The 18,028-nt window shown below is 36.6% G+C and overlaps 1 protein-coding gene across 3 annotated transcripts in view; it reads right to left on the bottom strand.

Moving 5' to 3' along the window:
* LOC149835234 (uncharacterized) overlaps positions 1-15,233 on the bottom strand; it is a 65,394-nt gene extending 50,161 nt beyond the window's left edge. Inside the window, exons 1-2 of one of the 3 annotated variants that reach the window (XM_090011765.1) lie at positions 15,000-15,233; positions 5,411-5,707 (exon numbers count right to left, since the gene is read on the bottom strand). In XM_090011765.1, coding sequence (XP_089867891.1) covers positions 5,411-5,414 — 4 coding nt within the window. In that variant the 5' untranslated portion in view covers positions 5,415-5,707; positions 15,000-15,233. The remainder of the gene's footprint in view (positions 1-5,410; positions 5,708-14,999) is intronic. The other 2 variants (XM_090011766.1, XM_090011764.1) reach the window with 2 other exon arrangements.
* Positions 15,234-18,028: the final 2,795 nt, after the last annotated feature.

Genomic DNA, 18,028 nt, shown 5'->3' with positions numbered 1-18,028 from the left:
TTAATAAAAGAGACTGGAATGCTAGGAGCAAAGCCAGCTAACATTCCTATGGATCCCAAAGCTCATATGTTCGATGAGAAATCTGAATATGTGGATAGTATCAGTTTTAGATCCTTGGTGGGTAAGTTGTTATATGTGACCGTTACTAGACCTGACATTTCATTAGCCGTGAGTAAAATTAGTCAATTCATGGATAAACCTACCAAAGCTCACTGGGATGCAGCTATGATGGTTCTCAGGTACTTAAAGTCATCTCCTGGAAAAGGACTGTTGTTTAAACAAAATCCTTCCTTGGACGTTGTTGCTTACACTGACGCAAATTATGCGGGGTATATCGAAGATAGAAAGTCAACAACTGGATTCTGTGTTTTTGTGGGAGGAAATCTTGTTACCTGGAGAAGTAAGAAACAAATTGTTGTAGCCAGGTCGAGTGCCGAATCAGAATACCGAGCTATGGCTCAGACCGCAACTGAGATCATGTGGGTAAAGTCAGTTTTGACCGAATTTCGGGTAAAAGTATCCCTACCTATGGTGATGGTGTGTGACAATAGAGCTGCTACATATATTGCCAACAACCCAGTGTTTCATGAAAGGACTAAACATATTGAAGTTGACTGTCACTATGTACGTGACTTGATTCAGGCTGGTTATATTTGCACAGATAATGTATCTTCCGAAGATCAAGTTGTTGATGTCTTTACCAATGCCCTTGCGAGGCCTAGTTTCTCCCATTGTTGTGACAAGCTGAGCATGATCGATATCTATGCTCCAGCTTGAGGGGGAGTGTTGAGATTAAGAAGTTTTATGGTTAAGTTTTCCTAAACTAGAGGCTATTTGAATTTTTATTTTAATGAGGGACTTATGTGTAATTTCTCTTTTTGGCCTCTCTCTATTTAACATAGAGATTAGCCCTAATCTAGTATAATGTGTTCTCTTATTGTGCAGCCGTCTCTCTCTCTCTCTACCTAAGGTTCGGTACATCTCATCGATTCTTCAACATTGATCCTCGATATTCACTCTCTCTCCACCAAGGAATAGATTCTGGATCGCATGACTAAGCAAGCCCCTACCTATACGCAGGGTTCAGCCTATTGCAGTCCAAACTCAATATTGTGGACTTGATGTAGAGTTTGTGGGGATATAGAATGAAACGGAACCTTGAAGGTAAATACTATAATACAGTGGCTCCAAAAGCAAAATCTCAAAAAAAATTCAAAGAACAAGATGCTCAAGCATCAATTTGCCATTGAGTCAAGCCAAATGATGGCCTTGTATTACACATTCTTAATGGTATTTCCCATGTGTGGCGCTTTTCGCACATCAATGCTCACACATATAGAGTCCTAGGTCCCCTATTAGGGAGCACACCCAGTTTCGGCCTCGTGGCAAGGGTTTTCAAACTCGTGATGTCCCTTAAGCTCAGTGACATCTCATGGGCTGAGTTGCATGAATTGTTACCCAATCAAGAAACACAAGTCATGACCAACCCTCGACAAAAAGGCTGTTTTGAAAATCGTGGCACAGGGTTCCAAGGCCCAACCCACAATGAAACTGTGGTCATGGTTGAGGCCAATGTTGATACCATTCTACACTTCAAAATCCAAACTAGCAACCTATTGTACCAGACACTTCGTCCCCTTATCAAATGACAAACCAGGCATGTCACCAAAAAGTCACCCAGTCCCATAATATCATTATAGTTCACTCCAAAATCAAAGCCACAAGCATAGCATGTTGCCCCTCATCCATATTGTTGCACTGCATTCCTCCACCGCTGACAACTGGTATTCAAACATTCAAGTGCAACTCAACACATCACCTCGGTTCTGAACTTATCTTTGCACTTTGAACATCACTGTCAAGATTTAGTTATAGTTAGAAATGGATAAGCTTGAATATTGTTCACGGTTCCTCCACTATATCAAGATTCAACTCTAAGCTAACTATTAATTACATATTGCATGTCCCTAAAATCACAAGGAATTTTCTTTAGTTCATAAATTTTCCAGTTTTTTTTTAGTTCCACCCTTAATGTTGTTATTGTTATGTAAAGGACCAAGTCACAAGGAAAATCGTGATGCAGGGACCAAGTAAGGACAAGGAGGGACCCTATCAGCAGAAACTGAATAAAAGTGAACCATATAAAGAAGCATTGGTAGGAGAGATCACTTCTCCTGATTGTCAATGCCAACACTTTGGACATCCAACTCTTTGATTTTTATGCATGTTTCCTCTCTCCATTCTACAAACTTGGATTTTTATGATTTGTTATAAATATGAAGTTTTTGATGTTTTTAACTCATTTAAACCATTTGTAGAGAATAAAACAAAACTAAGTTTCTACACACAAATTGGGATGGAGAGTATAGAATAGTTTTCTTGTAGTAGAATGTAGCATTGGCATCAATTATCGTGCTCTTATATGCATGAACAAAGTGACTCCGTTAGTAGAGAAAGCATACGCATGTGAAAACCAGCCTACCGCCTAGTCCTTTTAGGGGCTCACCACCTAGCGCTTTTGACAACTAAGGACTTGGCTTCAATATCTCCTCTGGGAACCTAGAATTCCTCAACCTCATTCTCCTATCTTTTGGTGTGACAACATCGAGGTCACATACCAAACAAAATCCAGTATTTACAATTTTAGTAAGCACATCGAAATTGAGTATAACTAGGTTCCTGATAAAGAATCCAAATAGATCTTAATTTTTGGTACCTCTTCACGAAAGAATAGAGTGTTGATCTCATGACTAAGCCCTTATATGTGGGTAGGTTCAACCTATTGCAGTCCAAACCCAACATTGTGGACAAAAGCCGATATTGAGTTTGTGGTGATGTAATGAAGACATAAAAGGAAATACCAACAAAACCTTATTGGTAAACACAGTAATATGGTGACATAAAAAGCAAATGGAATCCTAACGTCTAGCCATAGATAATAAAGAGTTACTGCTATACATGTTACCCATTGCCCATCTTATCCTTGTCATTTCCTATTTTTGGATTTGCCTTTCTCATATGTCGTTTGTCACACACACACAGATATAATATATATATAGTATCAAATGATAAACTAATAGACAATGAGAAGTTCATACACATTAAACTAACCTTGTTTTCACCTGCACTTCCCTTACCACAATGCTGCTTGCACCTTGATGAAAATATCGAATTGAATAACACATCATGGAAAGGGCAAACTAACCCACCATAATGTGCATGACAGTGACCTCTTGATGGTCTTACTAACATTTTCATCCTAGATAAGCAATAAACTGAACCATGTGATGTGTTAGATTTAGGTTTTCTGAGGTTCCCGCAGAGAGAAAGAAGACAAGAGAAAGGTTTTAGCTGAACTCTCATGATTCTCAATGTGGAAAAATCGTGTGCCTCGTTGTGACTATTTATATTCACTTTACACTAAAATACATCTTTACTAAAACACTCTTATTAACACAAAATACAAGAAAACTAATAAAGGGTATTTTAGGAACACAATATATAATAAAATACAATAGGGAACTAGGAGGAAAGGTTTGGGCTGAACTCTCACGATTCTCAATATGAGAAAATCGTGTGCCTCATTGTGACTATTTATATTCACTTTAAACTAAAATATATCTTTACTAAAACACTCTTATTAACACAAAATACAAGAAGACTAATAAAGGTATTTTAGGAACACAATATATAATAAAATACAATAGAGAACTAGGGAACGTGAACAATGACGCGAACAGTGACATCGTGAATAGTGACATGAGTGATATAAATCTGGATCAAGATCCAGATCCGACCACCTCAAACATCACACTCTAATAGCCTCCCTCAAGTTGTACATGGTTAACAACTATGGACAACTTGCTTCTTAAATACCAAAAAATGTTCTTTGTGAGGCCTTTGGTGATCAAGTTAGCCACTTGGTCTTCAGTCTGGACATAACTGGTCTCAATCTCCTGATCCTCCACTTTCTAACGAATAAAATGTTGATCAATTTCGATATATTTTGTCTTTCCATGTTGAATGGGATTTACTGAAATCTTGATAACTCCTTGATTATCACACAACAAGCGTGACTTGGGGATGACTTCTCCCAAATCATATAGCATGTGTTTAATCCATGTCATCTCAGCTACAATTGCAGCCTTTGTATTGAAACTCACTTTGTTTCTTACTACATGAGACTAAATTTATTCTAAAGAAAACACAGTATCCAAAAATGGACCTTCTCTCATCAGGATCTCCTGCCCAGTCGACATCTGAATAAGTAGTAATCATTAAGATATCTTCATGTGGTGACCTATTTCTGTAGAGCAAGCCATCTCCAACAATGCCCTTTAAATATCTCAAAATTCTTTTCACACCCTCTATATGTGATGTTCTAGGTTGATGCAAAAATTTTGACACCTGATTAACAATAAAAATAATATTTGGACGAGTGAAAGTGAGATATTGCAACATTTCAACTATACTTATGAACTGTATTGGGTCATGAAACAATTTTCCATCATTTGCGCCCAATCTCTGATAAATGGGAACTGGGGTTGCAGCAGGTTTACAATCTTTTATGTTCGTTTTATTTAAGAGATTCATTGTGTATTTGTGTTGAGTTAAAATAAGGGAATTAGCTTGCCGATTTACCTCTATCTCAAGAAAATATTGTACTGTAACAGACTAAGATCTTTCATCTTAAAATTTTTGTGCGAGAACCTCTTCGCTTCTTCAATATGTTCATCACAGCTGCCAATAACAATTATATCATCATCATAAATTAGTAACACAGTGATAAAATTGTCACCCTTGTAAATAAAAAGTGAATGATCTAATGGGGACCAAGTAAAACCATAGCCTTGAATTGCAACCGAAAAACTCTCAAACCAAGACCTTAAAGCTTGTTTCAGTCCATAAATAGCTCTTTTTAACCTGCAAACATGAGCTTTTAAATCCTTTTCACTATACCTTGGTGGTTGCTCCATATAAACTTCCTCCTTAAGATGTCCATGTAAGAACACATTCTTTACATCAAACTGACTTAGTTGCCACCCATGATCAACTTTTAGAGAAAGGATGATCCATATGGTGCCTATTTTAACAACCAAATTGAAGGCCTCATCATAATCATGTCCATACTCCTAAGTGAGTCATTTTGCTACTAGGCGAGCTTTATATCTCTTGATAGTTCTATCAGGTTTAAATTTTATTTCATACACCTATTTTGAACCAACTACATTTTTATCGGGTGGTCTTTTCACTATCTCTCATGTCTGGCATTTATGCAAAGTCTACATTTCTTCATTCATAGCTTCTATCTACCTATTTGATTGCACTGCATGCTGAAATGTTTTGGGTTCTAGCTGTTGTCCGATTTGAATAAGCACTGAAAATCTATACGGAAATTTTCATAACTCACCCATCTTTCAATCGGATATCTCACCCTGCTTGATCTTCTTATTGATTGAAGTTGTGTCTCTTGATTTGACGATTGTTGTTGTTCTTGCAGAACCGGTTGGCTTTGATTACGCCTTGTATAATGTATAAACACATTCCTCTTTGAATCTTCCTGATGTGCTTTCTACATTGCCTGAATCTTCTAAGACATCTTGGCTTTGATCAGGAAAAGGATCTGGCTATTGTACCCTATCATTCTCATGGCTGAAAATAGGCCTTTATCCAACCAAGGCTGATATACTTTAATATTATTCTTGTCCTGCAAAACATAATGGTTGCACTGATCATTAGAAAAATTGCACTCATCAAACACAACATTTCTACATATTTTAATTCTGCCTGACTTAGAATCATAGCACATGTAACCTTTGTAATTATCAACATATCCAACAAAACGACAAACATGGGCTTTATCTGAAAATTTGTTTATCAGCTGTCTGCCCACATAAACATAACACACATCCAAATGCCCTTAACTCATTATAATTTGGGTGCTTCCCGTATAGCATAAAATAGGAAGAATTGTTCTGCAAAAGTTTAATGGGTAATCTATTTATGACATATACAGTTGTATGAAATGCCTCAGTCCATAACTTTATGGAAACTTTACTCTCATGAATCATGGACATCACACTCTCTACAATATGGTGGTGCTTTCTTTCAGCAATGTCATTTTGTTGAGGTGTCCGCAGGCATGAAACTCTTCGATGAATTTTCATTATTCTGTAAAGATTCAACAAATTCCTTTAACGAGTATTCACCACCAACATCACATTGGAGATTTAGAATATTTGATGAAAATTGAGTATGAACATAAGCCCAAAAGGTTTTAAACATACCAAAACATTAGACTTATGCTTTAAGAAAAATATCCAAGACTAACGATAATAGTCATCAATAAATGATACATAATATTTGCTACCAAAAGAGTAAGGAAGTGAAAATGGTCCCTAAACATCAGAATGAATAATATCAAAACGTCTCGAGGTTCTTTTATTATATAAATGAAATGGCAAAACATGACTCTTATAAAATTGACAACTAAGACATAGACTATCACAAAACTCTTCACCCAAGAGAGATTTGGGTAACAATTTATTTGAAACTAGTCTGTTAAGAAAAAACTCCACTACAATGACCTAACCTACTATGCCAAACATTTGATTGGCTGGACATTGAAATACTGAAAACACACGCAGAGGACTCAGGCTTCGAGTGACTATCTAATGTAGCTCGAGCAGTCAAGGGATCTTCTTTGAAGACGTACATGTTGCCACATCTTTCTCCCTCAGCTAATGTCTTCCTTATTTGAAGATCCGGATTGAGTAAATTCAACATACGAATTGGTATCATCAACCATCTTAAAAATAAAGACTAATTTTTTTTATATTAGGGAAACACAATACATCAGACAACTGGACATAATGTGATTTAGACAAAGGAAAAACAATATCTCCGGAGTGTGTAATGGGGTGGCGTCTACCATCTCCAGTAACAATGTTATTTTTATTAGAATAAGGAACCAATTTGAAGAATTTACCCGTGTCACCTGTGACATGGTTGGCAGCTCCCGAATCAACGTACCAAACACCCTGATCATTTTGCTTGAAATTGAGTCCGAAAAGGGCAGCCAACAAAAGCTCCTTGTCAGGGCCAGTTTACCCTTTGTTTTTCCCTTGATCCTTAGGTAAATATTTGACTTTAGCTTCAGGATTGTACCTCGGATCATCTTTGAACAAACACTTTGCTTTTACATGTTCTTTCTTCTTGCAAATGTAGCATGTAAGAGTGTTATTATTGAATGCACCTTTTCCTCCTGGAGGGATGTTGGGAGTAGAAAGAATTTCTCAGTCTCCCTGATTGTAACCTCTGCATCTATCACGTCCTCCACGTCCATTACCTGAAAAGGATCCCGTAAACAACACATCATGGGAATTTGCTTCAGTTTTTTATGTATTTGAAATCCCTTCAACAACATCTCATAACTGAGGAGTTTGGCTTTCAGGTCATCAAAAGTACAAACGGTCCAGTATACTGTAAAGTAGTGGACAACACATGGAATTCAGGTTCCAAGCCAACTAGAGCTTGCTAAATTTTGTCATTCTCTAACACTTGACATCCAATTAATGCTAGTTGATCTGTAATGGATTTCATTTTGTTGAAATATTTTATGATAGACATGGATGTCTCCTTCAACATCTAAAATTCTCTTTTGGGATAAATGATCTTGACCTCTGAAATTTGTAAGTAGATCTGGTGTAATGTATTTCATAACGTCATCGCAGTGCAATCATTTGAAATTTCTACCAATACCTCCTGAGATAGGGTCAAAGTGATGTAGGCTATTAAGGCTTGATCCTTCTTCATCCAGTTGACAAAATCTAGATTACATCATCACAACATAATCATCTGGAATTTCCACCAATACCTCCTAAGATAGGGTCGAAGTGATGTAGGCCACTAAGGCTTGAACATTTTTTATCCAGTTGACAAAATTTGGATTCTTAATGGTCCTTGTTGCAGTTACAACCCCTTTGTCATCTTTATCTTCCTACATAAAAAACTCAGATGGAGCAACAACTGCTCCATCAAGGTGACCAGCAAGATCCTAACTCCTAATAAAATGAATAGTCTGTCTTTTTTAAGTAAGGTAGTTGGAGTTATTTAGTTTTTCATAAATTAATTGACCAAGAAAGTTAGCAGAGATGGATCCTAAAAGGAACTTGAATCCATGACAGGTGAATAAAGAATCAATGCAAAAAAAATAAAACAGGGCAACAAATAATTAAAGAAGAAAATGAGATAATCAATAACCAAGATGCAAAAAATTAGCAACAGTAACTGGCAGCAACAACAATCATGTCCTTTTTTTTGTAGAAAAGAATGTGAACAATAAATCAGATATGTCGCTGCCAATAGAATATCTTAATGAAATCAGATGTCAAGGTCAACTTGGAATCCCTTTTTTTATTGAATGGCACAAAACAGGAATCGTTGGCCTTAGGTGACGTCAATCTATTTTTCAAATCTGATATATTTTTTAGATATGATAAATCTGGTTTGGCCAGAAAGATGAGACCCAAAACACAAACGAGCCAAAATTTTTATAAAAGAGATTTCAAATCCAAGATCTTAGGGAGAAAAGAAAGAGTCAAGAAATACGCAGATCTGATTTGAAGGGTAAGAAATAACAAGAAAACAAAGACAAAGAGAGATTAAAAAAATCAATAAATATGCATATATGAATTAAGGATCAAGAACCAAAAGAAGAGACGCAGATTTGAGAGAAAAGAGAAGAAGATAGAAAAGAATAGAAGACTCAATTGTTACCCTGAGAAAAAAAGATTGAATCTTGAAGGTCACTAAGATTTTCTAGCCCTACCTTGGATCATGGCTTTGATACCATGTTAGATTTAGGTTTTTTGAGGTTCTCGCAGAGAGAAAGAAGACAAGAGAAAAGTTTGGGCTGAACTCTCACAATTCCCAATATGAGAAAATCATGTGCCTCATTGTGGCTATTTATATTCACTTTACACTAACAAACAATTTTACTAAAACACCTTTATTAACATAAAATGCAAGAAGACTAATAAAAGGTATTTTAGGAACACAATATATAATAAAATACAATAGAGAACTAGGGGACGTGAACAGTAATGTCATGAACACGTGAGTGATATGGATGTTAGAAAGTGACTTGGAATACGTTGGGTTCAATAATGAACCCATACTTATGCACGTGGAGTGCAAATATACCTATTAAAGGGAAACAACATAAGCACATAATGTGCTAACACATAAAACCCATAAAAAGGGAAAAATATGACATAAAGTCATAAGTTGCATATCATTGAAGAATAATGGAGAAGGGGTAAAAACCCCATTACAATGGAGCATAAGCTCCCTCAAGAATATGGAAAAACAAAGGGGGAGACCCCTATTTAAACACAAGAAAGGAGCCACTTAGGGGGCTCCCAAAGGAGTCGTTGGGAGCCCCCAACGGTCACATTTGTGACCGTTGGGGGCTCCCCAATGACTCTTTGGGGAGCCACCCTAGGTTGCGCAAACCACGAAAAAGGAAAAAATAAAAAATAAAATAAAAGATAAAATTACAAACATATTCCAAATGGAATATGTGTAAAACTGGAAATGTCTAAACTACCCCTATGCCTATAAATAGAGAAATATATATTTTATATATATAATTAGGATAATACATATGCATATATACCATATATGAATATGTATTATACTTTATATATATAAAATATATATACTATTACAAATGTTGAATGATACATTTTAACACCCCCCCTCAAGCTTTGCGTGGGGGAACGAAAAGGTTGAAGACGGCAAAAAGAAGAATCTCAAAGCTTCAAGAGCCTTCAGAACGAATGTCATTGTAAATATCTTCCTCCAATGTCTTTATCGATGAGCACCTTCTATCCAAGGGACTTCCTTTTCTCTTATCTTCAAGATCCTGAGAAAAGAAAACAACAAAGAACAAGTAAAAAATACCTTTGCACTTTACTCAAAAAGGAACATTCCTAACAAGGTGCAAAATTTATGTATAATATGATAGTTACTTTAGCATGACACGAAAAATTTAGAAAACCAAAGTTTTTAAATCATACATTATGTTAAAACAAAAATGAGCGGAAGCACATTATGCAAAAATAAATTGCAAGAATGCATAATGCATTCATAAGGTCCAACATTGGACAAATATAACCCCATAATGAGGAATAACAAAATGATCCATGAAGGGATACCACAAGAAGCCTACGAAGAGGCATAAAATACATATGCTTTATTGAATGAGAACCCAAGAAAGACCATAAAGAGCATATGCATATACTTATCATTAAATGAATTAATACTCAAAGAACTCATTAATGATCATGCTTCAAACATGTAATGAAGTGCCAAACAAGAGAAACAAAGTCTCCAAGCATACTTTAGGTAAAATAAACCCAAGAGTTCACAAGGTTTTTAAAATCATTTATGAAAGTCACACTTAATTGACAAAAAAAAACATATTTTACATATAAGGGTGGCAAAAACCATAAGCACTTAATATATAGATTAAATGCTAAGAAATCAACTTGATATGCATATCAAAAAGATGATTCACTTGAAAAACACAAGTCATGAATGGAATTTTGCAAATTTCAATAATAGTTCATCCATTACAAACAACTTCCTCATTAGTTCTCCAAAATCCCATAAATCAAGTGTATAAGCTACTAGATCAAGAATATAAAGCCATTAAAGGCCAAAGACACACACAAAGGTGTGTAAAAGAACCTCTTGTCTACATATAATAATACTTGACATAAGTGCATCTACGACAAGAACAAGAGCATACATGCCAACATGGACTAAAAAGTATCTCTTGTCTACGTAAAAATACCCTTAAAACCAAGTATGTTCAGCTACTAGAACAAGAGTAATAAGCCAACCATGGGCTAACACATAATACATCTCTTGTCTACATATGATGGCACTTGAAATGAGTGAAATAAGCCAACCATGGGCATACATCTAAGCGACTAGAACAAGGACACAAACGCCAACATAGGCTAAAAATCACACACCATGGTGTGAATCAACGTGTCTTGTCTACATATAAAAACACTCAAGACAAGTGTGTTCAGCTACTAGACCAAGAGAGCAAAAAGCCAACAAAGGGCTAAAAACACACGAAGGTGTAATAAAATTCTTGTCTACATATGATGACACTTAGATAATGGGCATAAAAGGAAAAGACTTTTGAGGCAATAAACTTGTAATGAAAATAAACCTCGAATAAAACAATACTCCTTTTAAAATGAATTCTCATAACAATAACATGCATGTAAAAAATATCTTCAACAAGATACTATAATCGATAAAATAAAATTCTTGAGAACAAATGTGTGAACATACACACACCAAGAACACTTAGAATACTTGTGCAAAATCACAAGAACACATGTGCACAACATACGGAATCACAAATGTGCAAATGCACTCATAAGATTCATAAACAAATAAAAGGTTGGGCTATAATCCCAAAACATCTTGATTTTAAATGTACCTTAAAATATTTAAGGTTTTCAAATACCATATGTCCATCACATTTACTTAGAAGCATCCATAATATCAATGGCACAAGAACAAACTAGTGACACACTCATATATCAAATCATTCTAGAGTCCCAAGGTGCCCATAACTCACCTCAACCGCCATCTATAATATGGTAAGTGGACAATCTAAAAAGACATAACAACGAGTGTCACACTCATAATTAGAGATCATATACCAAATCATTATAGAGTCCCAAGGTGCCCATAACTCACCTCAACCACCATCTATAATATGGCAATTTGGACAATCTAAAATGATATAACACGAGGTGCCCATAACTCACCTCAACAAACATCTCTAATAAAACAATAATAAGGCCAAAACAATGATGCATTAAATAACATGTGATGGACAAACATAAATGCCACAAAAGGGCAATAAACACATAAGGAATCATTTTCCAAATAAAAAATTTTTACAAAGAGGACCGATTAACAAATTGAATCAAAGGTCCAATATAATCCATCAAAACAATTTTGCATAACCACGAATTATGCTTAATCTTCAAAAGAAGTCTTGTACACCAAAAAAGGCTTACTATGCAACATAACATGAAATATTAAGCAACATCATGTGTATGAACCGATTTGGAACAAATAAGCCTTAACTATGAAAGACATAAGGTGCAATTAAACAGTGAAGTTGGTGAAGTTCAAAAATAACAAACTTAGGCCAATATAGGCATTCATAAAGATGGTGAATTTCGAAAAACTTATGAAATCTACTATTTCAACTTAAAAATGATAAACAATCATGAAATCTTCATAAAAGAGTATATACTCACAAGAAGATTATAAGGACCGAAAGGCTCCTTAAGGAGAGTTTGAACAAACAAACATATACAACTCCCAAAGAAGGAGAAAACTCCATTAAAGTGGAAGAAATCCCAACAAAATAGATTCATTAACAAAACCTTATGATAAATAAGATTGTACTATGGCTTAAATAAAAAGTAAACATTTATTGAGGAAAAATTTAACACTCTTAAGTTTTATCAAAAAACATGACTTAATAGATTATTACCTACTCCTAATGAAATAAGTACACAATAAACATTAGTGAAGACCATAACTTTTGTAATGAAATATGCGGAAAAGCAAAAGAGTGCATTAAGCACTTACAACATTCACTAATGAACAAACAAAAGGGCAAACACCAAAACCCACAAGAGACAATCACAACATAAAAATATAAATGTCTCTTATTAAAAAGAGAGAGAACTCTCTAAATGTTGAAAACATCCTTAAGAGTGTAAAGATGGAAAGAAAATCACCATATTCCATAAGACCATTTTAAAACTTAATTCAACCGGTATTAAAAAAAAAAACTTTCTTAATTAAATGTTGCTCATATAAAACGGACACATAATATGGAATTTTTCATATATGCCAAACATTTTTCAAAAAACTATATTTCACAAGCATTTTAATCTTAACATACCTTTCTTTAAAGACTAAACATTCATATAAAGGTATTTTCATAAACAAGGTTAGGTTTAAAATGTAAATTCAAAGTTCCAACGGTCATAAATTTTTACCGACCCATTAAAGCAAGTTTTGAGCAATCATATATCTAATTTTTCGCCAAACAAGTTATCATTTAAAGTTTTTCAAAGAAAAACATACGAAAACGATTCAATGGAGTAGCAAGAAACTCAAAAAAGACATAATGACAAAAATCACACATAAAGAAAAGAACATATTCCATTCTTCATACAATACCCAAAGAAATAGAATGCATACCGAATAACTATAAGAAAGACAATAGAGAGAAATGAATACTTCACCATTTTTCTTTAACAAATTCTTGAATACCACGCTTCCCGATGCACCAAAGAGCAACTCGATCTCAACCTTGCTCTGATACCATGTTAGAAAGTGACTTGGAATATGTTGGGTTCAATAATGAACCCATACTTATGCACGTGGAGTGCAAATATACCCATTAAAGGGAAACAACATAAGCACATAATGTGCTAACACATAAAACCCATAAAAAGGGAAAAATATGACATAAAGTCATAAGTTGCATATCATTGAAGAATAATGGAGAAGGGGTAAAAACCCCATTACAATGGAGCATAAGCTCCCTCAAGAATATGGAAAAACAAAGGGGGAGACCCCTATTTATAACACAAGAAAGGAGCCACTTAGGGGGCTCCCAAAGGAGTCGTTGGGAGCCCCCAACGGTCACATTTGTGACCGTTGGGGGCTCCCCAACGACTCTTTGGGGAGCCACCCTAGGTTGCGCAAACCACGAAAAAGGAAAAAATAAAAAATAAAATAAAAGATAAAATTACAAACATATTCCAAATGGAATATGCATAAACTGGAAATGTCTAAACTACCCCTATGCCTATAAATAGAGAAATATATATTTTATATATATAATTAGGATAATACATATGCATATATACCATATATGAATATGTATTATACTTTATATATATAAAATATATATAATATTACAAATGTTGAATGATACATTTTAACAATGGATCGGGATCAAGATTCAGATCCAACCACCTCAAACCACACGCTCTAATAGTGATGAACATTGATGAGTTGGGACGCTTCAGTTCCAGTCTGGGTTTGCATAGACCAATGCAATCCTAGACCTAAGTTGCACTCTTCGACCCACTTAGACATTGTAAAACATTTACAATAGCTACATACACGTGTACATACATTTAAGGGTTTCTCAGCCTACGGGAAACATAAATAGCACTATGTTTTAGGGTTTCTCTAAACTTGAATATATTTATAGCAAGACATAGTGTGTTACGTGCTAACACATGTTTTGCACTAAACAAGGAATAGATTCATCATGATCATAAATTTGTCTTGTTCAACTATACCAGACGATTCCTTCAAAAGCAGTAGCATCCCTATTCGGAAGGTTCATATATGAACTTTTATCTGTGCGTTGCTTAGAAAGTAGAAAGGAAAATTTTGATTCGTAAAGACTGTCCAATAACCATCAATAGCAACTCGATCTTCCAGCATTTTTCACCATTGCTCAATGCGCATCTCTCTACCTCCCATGAATTTCACAAAATTATCACATAAGAAGCATCCTTCGTTCTTTCAAAGCAACAGAATCCGTGCATATAATGGCATGATCAATGATAAAGAAAAAGGCTACAAAAAAGGAAAAAGAATAAAAGAACCTAATATTCTCTGCCCTGAAGAAATTCACCACAAAATTCCAATCCATATCCACCCGACCCTTCAAGAACGACGACGGTTACGTCGCAACTTACAATTCAGAAGCGAGAGACATCAAATTGATAAAACAAGCACCAAAAAGGGAGAAAACAAGAGCCCAAACCGGTTGTTTGCAATTGAAAACAGAAAACAGAGGGAAAAGAGGAGATAAGAAACAATCTAGCCGAACGGAATCGGGTGAAACAAGGGCAAACCGGAGCGGAAAAGATCGGCGGCGGAATTCAGCGAAGAAGCGGGCGTAGGCGCGCCTGTCTTTCTGGTGGAAGAGCGCCTCATCGTCTCCGACGCAGGGAGGGATCCGAGCGGGAGGAAGGCGGAGGGCGAGGGGGAAAGCAACCCTCCTGGAACCCGATCCCGGAACCGAACCCAAACGCGAGCTTCGCTTCTTCTTCACCTTTGGTGCGGACGAGTTTGGAGCCGTTGGACGGAGACGCGAAGAAGCAAATAGGCGAGCTCGTATTTATAGGCAACGTTTGAGGATGAAAGTACCATTTTGCCCGCAAATTTCGATGAACTTTGCCCGTGAACCATTCGCCGACTTGGGCCACTTGGGCTTGCCTTGTCTACCTCTTTTTCAGTCTTGGTTGACTTTTCTAATCTGGGCATTAGCCGGTCGGATCGGGACAAAATTCGGGTCCCAGAGAAATCGGTTCCGACTGTAAAACGAGTCCGTTATTCAATGAAACGATGTGATCCGATAGAATGGGGGTCCAGCTTCATCAATTTGAGATTCAGAGAGATGGATTCAGATCCAAAAAATTGTTAAGGTCTGGATCCAAAATAAATTTGTTTATTGCTTAGATTCGTTTTGTGCAGTTTGGTTCCTGCATGACGTGATCAGATCTGAAAATAGATCCATAATCGGTCAAGGGAGCCTTTACAAAATACAGATGCAGTTAGGGGTGGCAAAATCTGACCTGACCTGCCAACCCGGTTCTTAGCTGGGTTAGGGTTTGGCTTAAACGGGTTTGTGTCGTAAATGGGTCGACCCGCCTAACCCATTTATTAAACGGGTCATGTTCGTGTTAGGGGTATGCCAACCCGCCAACCCGTTTGGCCTGTTTAATAAACGGGTTAGGCGGGCGGCTCAATCCGTTTACCCGAACCCATCAACCTGCAACCCGTTTATATATATGACTTTATGTTGAAGTTTTATGTTAATGTTGGTAGTACAATTCCATATTGAGATTTGCAGAAAAAAAAATATATTATGTATTTTTTTTTTGTTTCTAATTGTGTTATTCGGGTTAGACAGGTTATTCGGGTTACTCGGGTCGGTTATCGGGTTAACCCGTTTAATAAACGGGTCACCGTGTTGTGTCGACCAGACTCGTTTATTAAACGGGTTAACCGTGTCGTGTTGGGTTAAACGGGTTAACCGTGTCGTGTTGGGTTACCCGTTTAATAAACGGTCATGTTCGTGTTGAGGTATTCTGACCTGCCAACCCGTTAACCCGACCCACCCGACCCGATTGCCACCCCTAGATGCAGTGGGCTCTTGCTAAGGCTGGTAAACGAGAAGAACGAACCAAATTGATGTAACGAGCGCTGGTATGGCTCGTGCAAGCCAAGCCGAGTTCAGCTCGTATAGCCCGAGCCAAGCTCGATTTGGCTGATTGGCTCGCCTAAAAAATAATAATAATTTTCTTGAAAGGACTAAAAGTGAAAATGTAACATGCTTGTTTCAACATTTATAGTGCAATAAATTTTACATAAGATATCTCAACGAGCCTATATGAACCTAGACGAGCACCCCTTCCCTTGTTCGTGCTCGACTCGGCTATGTATAACGAACAAGCTCGTGTTCGGCTCGCCATCCAAACGAACCTAACACGAACGGGTTTGGTACGCGCCCCCTAGCCCTTGCCCTAATGGATTCGGGTTCTAATACAAATTGAAAATTCCTACCCAGATTTTCATTCTCGGGAAGTAATATATTAAATATGCTCCAGATTTGGAACAAGTATGGTTCGGTCTCTTCCAATCCAAGTTAGGAACGAATACAAAAAGGAGAATCTGGTCAGTCTTGGCCAAAATTGGACCTGACATGATCCGTTTTGGCTTTTCTGCCTGAAAATCAATGATCTTTTTGTTTCCAGCAGATCCAGTAACACAGAAATTCAAATTCTAACAAGCTCTGGATCCTTACAATAAGATTCCAGTCAGATACAGATCTAGAATCAGATCCACATTTCAAAATCGGATCTAATGTCGAGTCAAGCATGGCCCGAGCTATGTCAAACCCGTTTCCCTCCCTAATTGTCAAACATGGATAAGGATCAAACTGGGGTGAGAATTCCGTACTACAATGTGCATAGGTTTGTATCCAATCTTGTAGATTTAAACAAGCTAAGGGAGGCCTCCGGTCCGACACAATCATGAGATCAGGTCAGATCCACTTCAGGTGCCGGCTGTAGCCTAATTGGATTTAGATCCAGCTACAGAAAGCTTTCAATGGATCCACAAATGGTTGGTTTGAGATTAGGGGCTGCAAATGGGTCAGATATGGGTCGGTTCATGCTTGGCCCGACACCATATCTGTTTCTAATGAATCGGGTTCAATTTTTTATCCAGTTCCATATCTCATAATAGATTGCAGATCTTTATCTGTTATGAACTCATATGATCCTAGATTGGACGAAAATGATAAACTATGTTACCTTATGCGGATAAAAAGTAATAGGTTCCATTTGGAGATGATCTGGAGCCATATTTAATGATATATGCCCAACTAGTTTCAAGTTCGAATCTGACAACAGCCAACACATGTGTTCCGGATCCTACCTAGATCCCAATATAGACTGCCAATATTTGATAGTATGGGTTCGGATCTAGGTCTTGAACCCGAGTATTTTACAATCATAGATTCAAATGTCAAAAGCCAGAGCAAAATCTGATCCATTTATTCTTTCAAAAAAAAAAACCCGACCCATTTAGCTAATTGGATGTTGAAGGGCTTACCTGATTAACCTAGTCCTCCCCTAACAGTCAATCGAACCAAACTCAGATCCGAGTGAACAAATTGTCAACGGACCTAGCCTGAGTTCAGTCCTACAATGCACGTGTGTGAGCTTGCATCATCTACTGTACATCACAATGACACAGCAAAAAGGACACACGATACTTTATTTTTAGGATTTTTTTTTGTTAAGAATAGTATATAAGAGGACACGACACGAGAGTAAATTGGAGAATTCAGGTGATACAACTTGCGTCTTAAGTT

The sequence above is a fragment of the Nuphar pumila genome, chromosome 6 (genome assembly GCF_984573655.1).
Source record: "Nuphar pumila chromosome 6, dmNupPumi1.hap1.1, whole genome shotgun sequence".
Classification (NCBI taxonomy): Eukaryota; Viridiplantae; Streptophyta; class Magnoliopsida; order Nymphaeales; family Nymphaeaceae; genus Nuphar; species Nuphar pumila.
The sequence above is the reverse complement of the archived record's forward strand: the minus strand, read 5'-3'. Positions and strand labels throughout refer to the sequence as shown.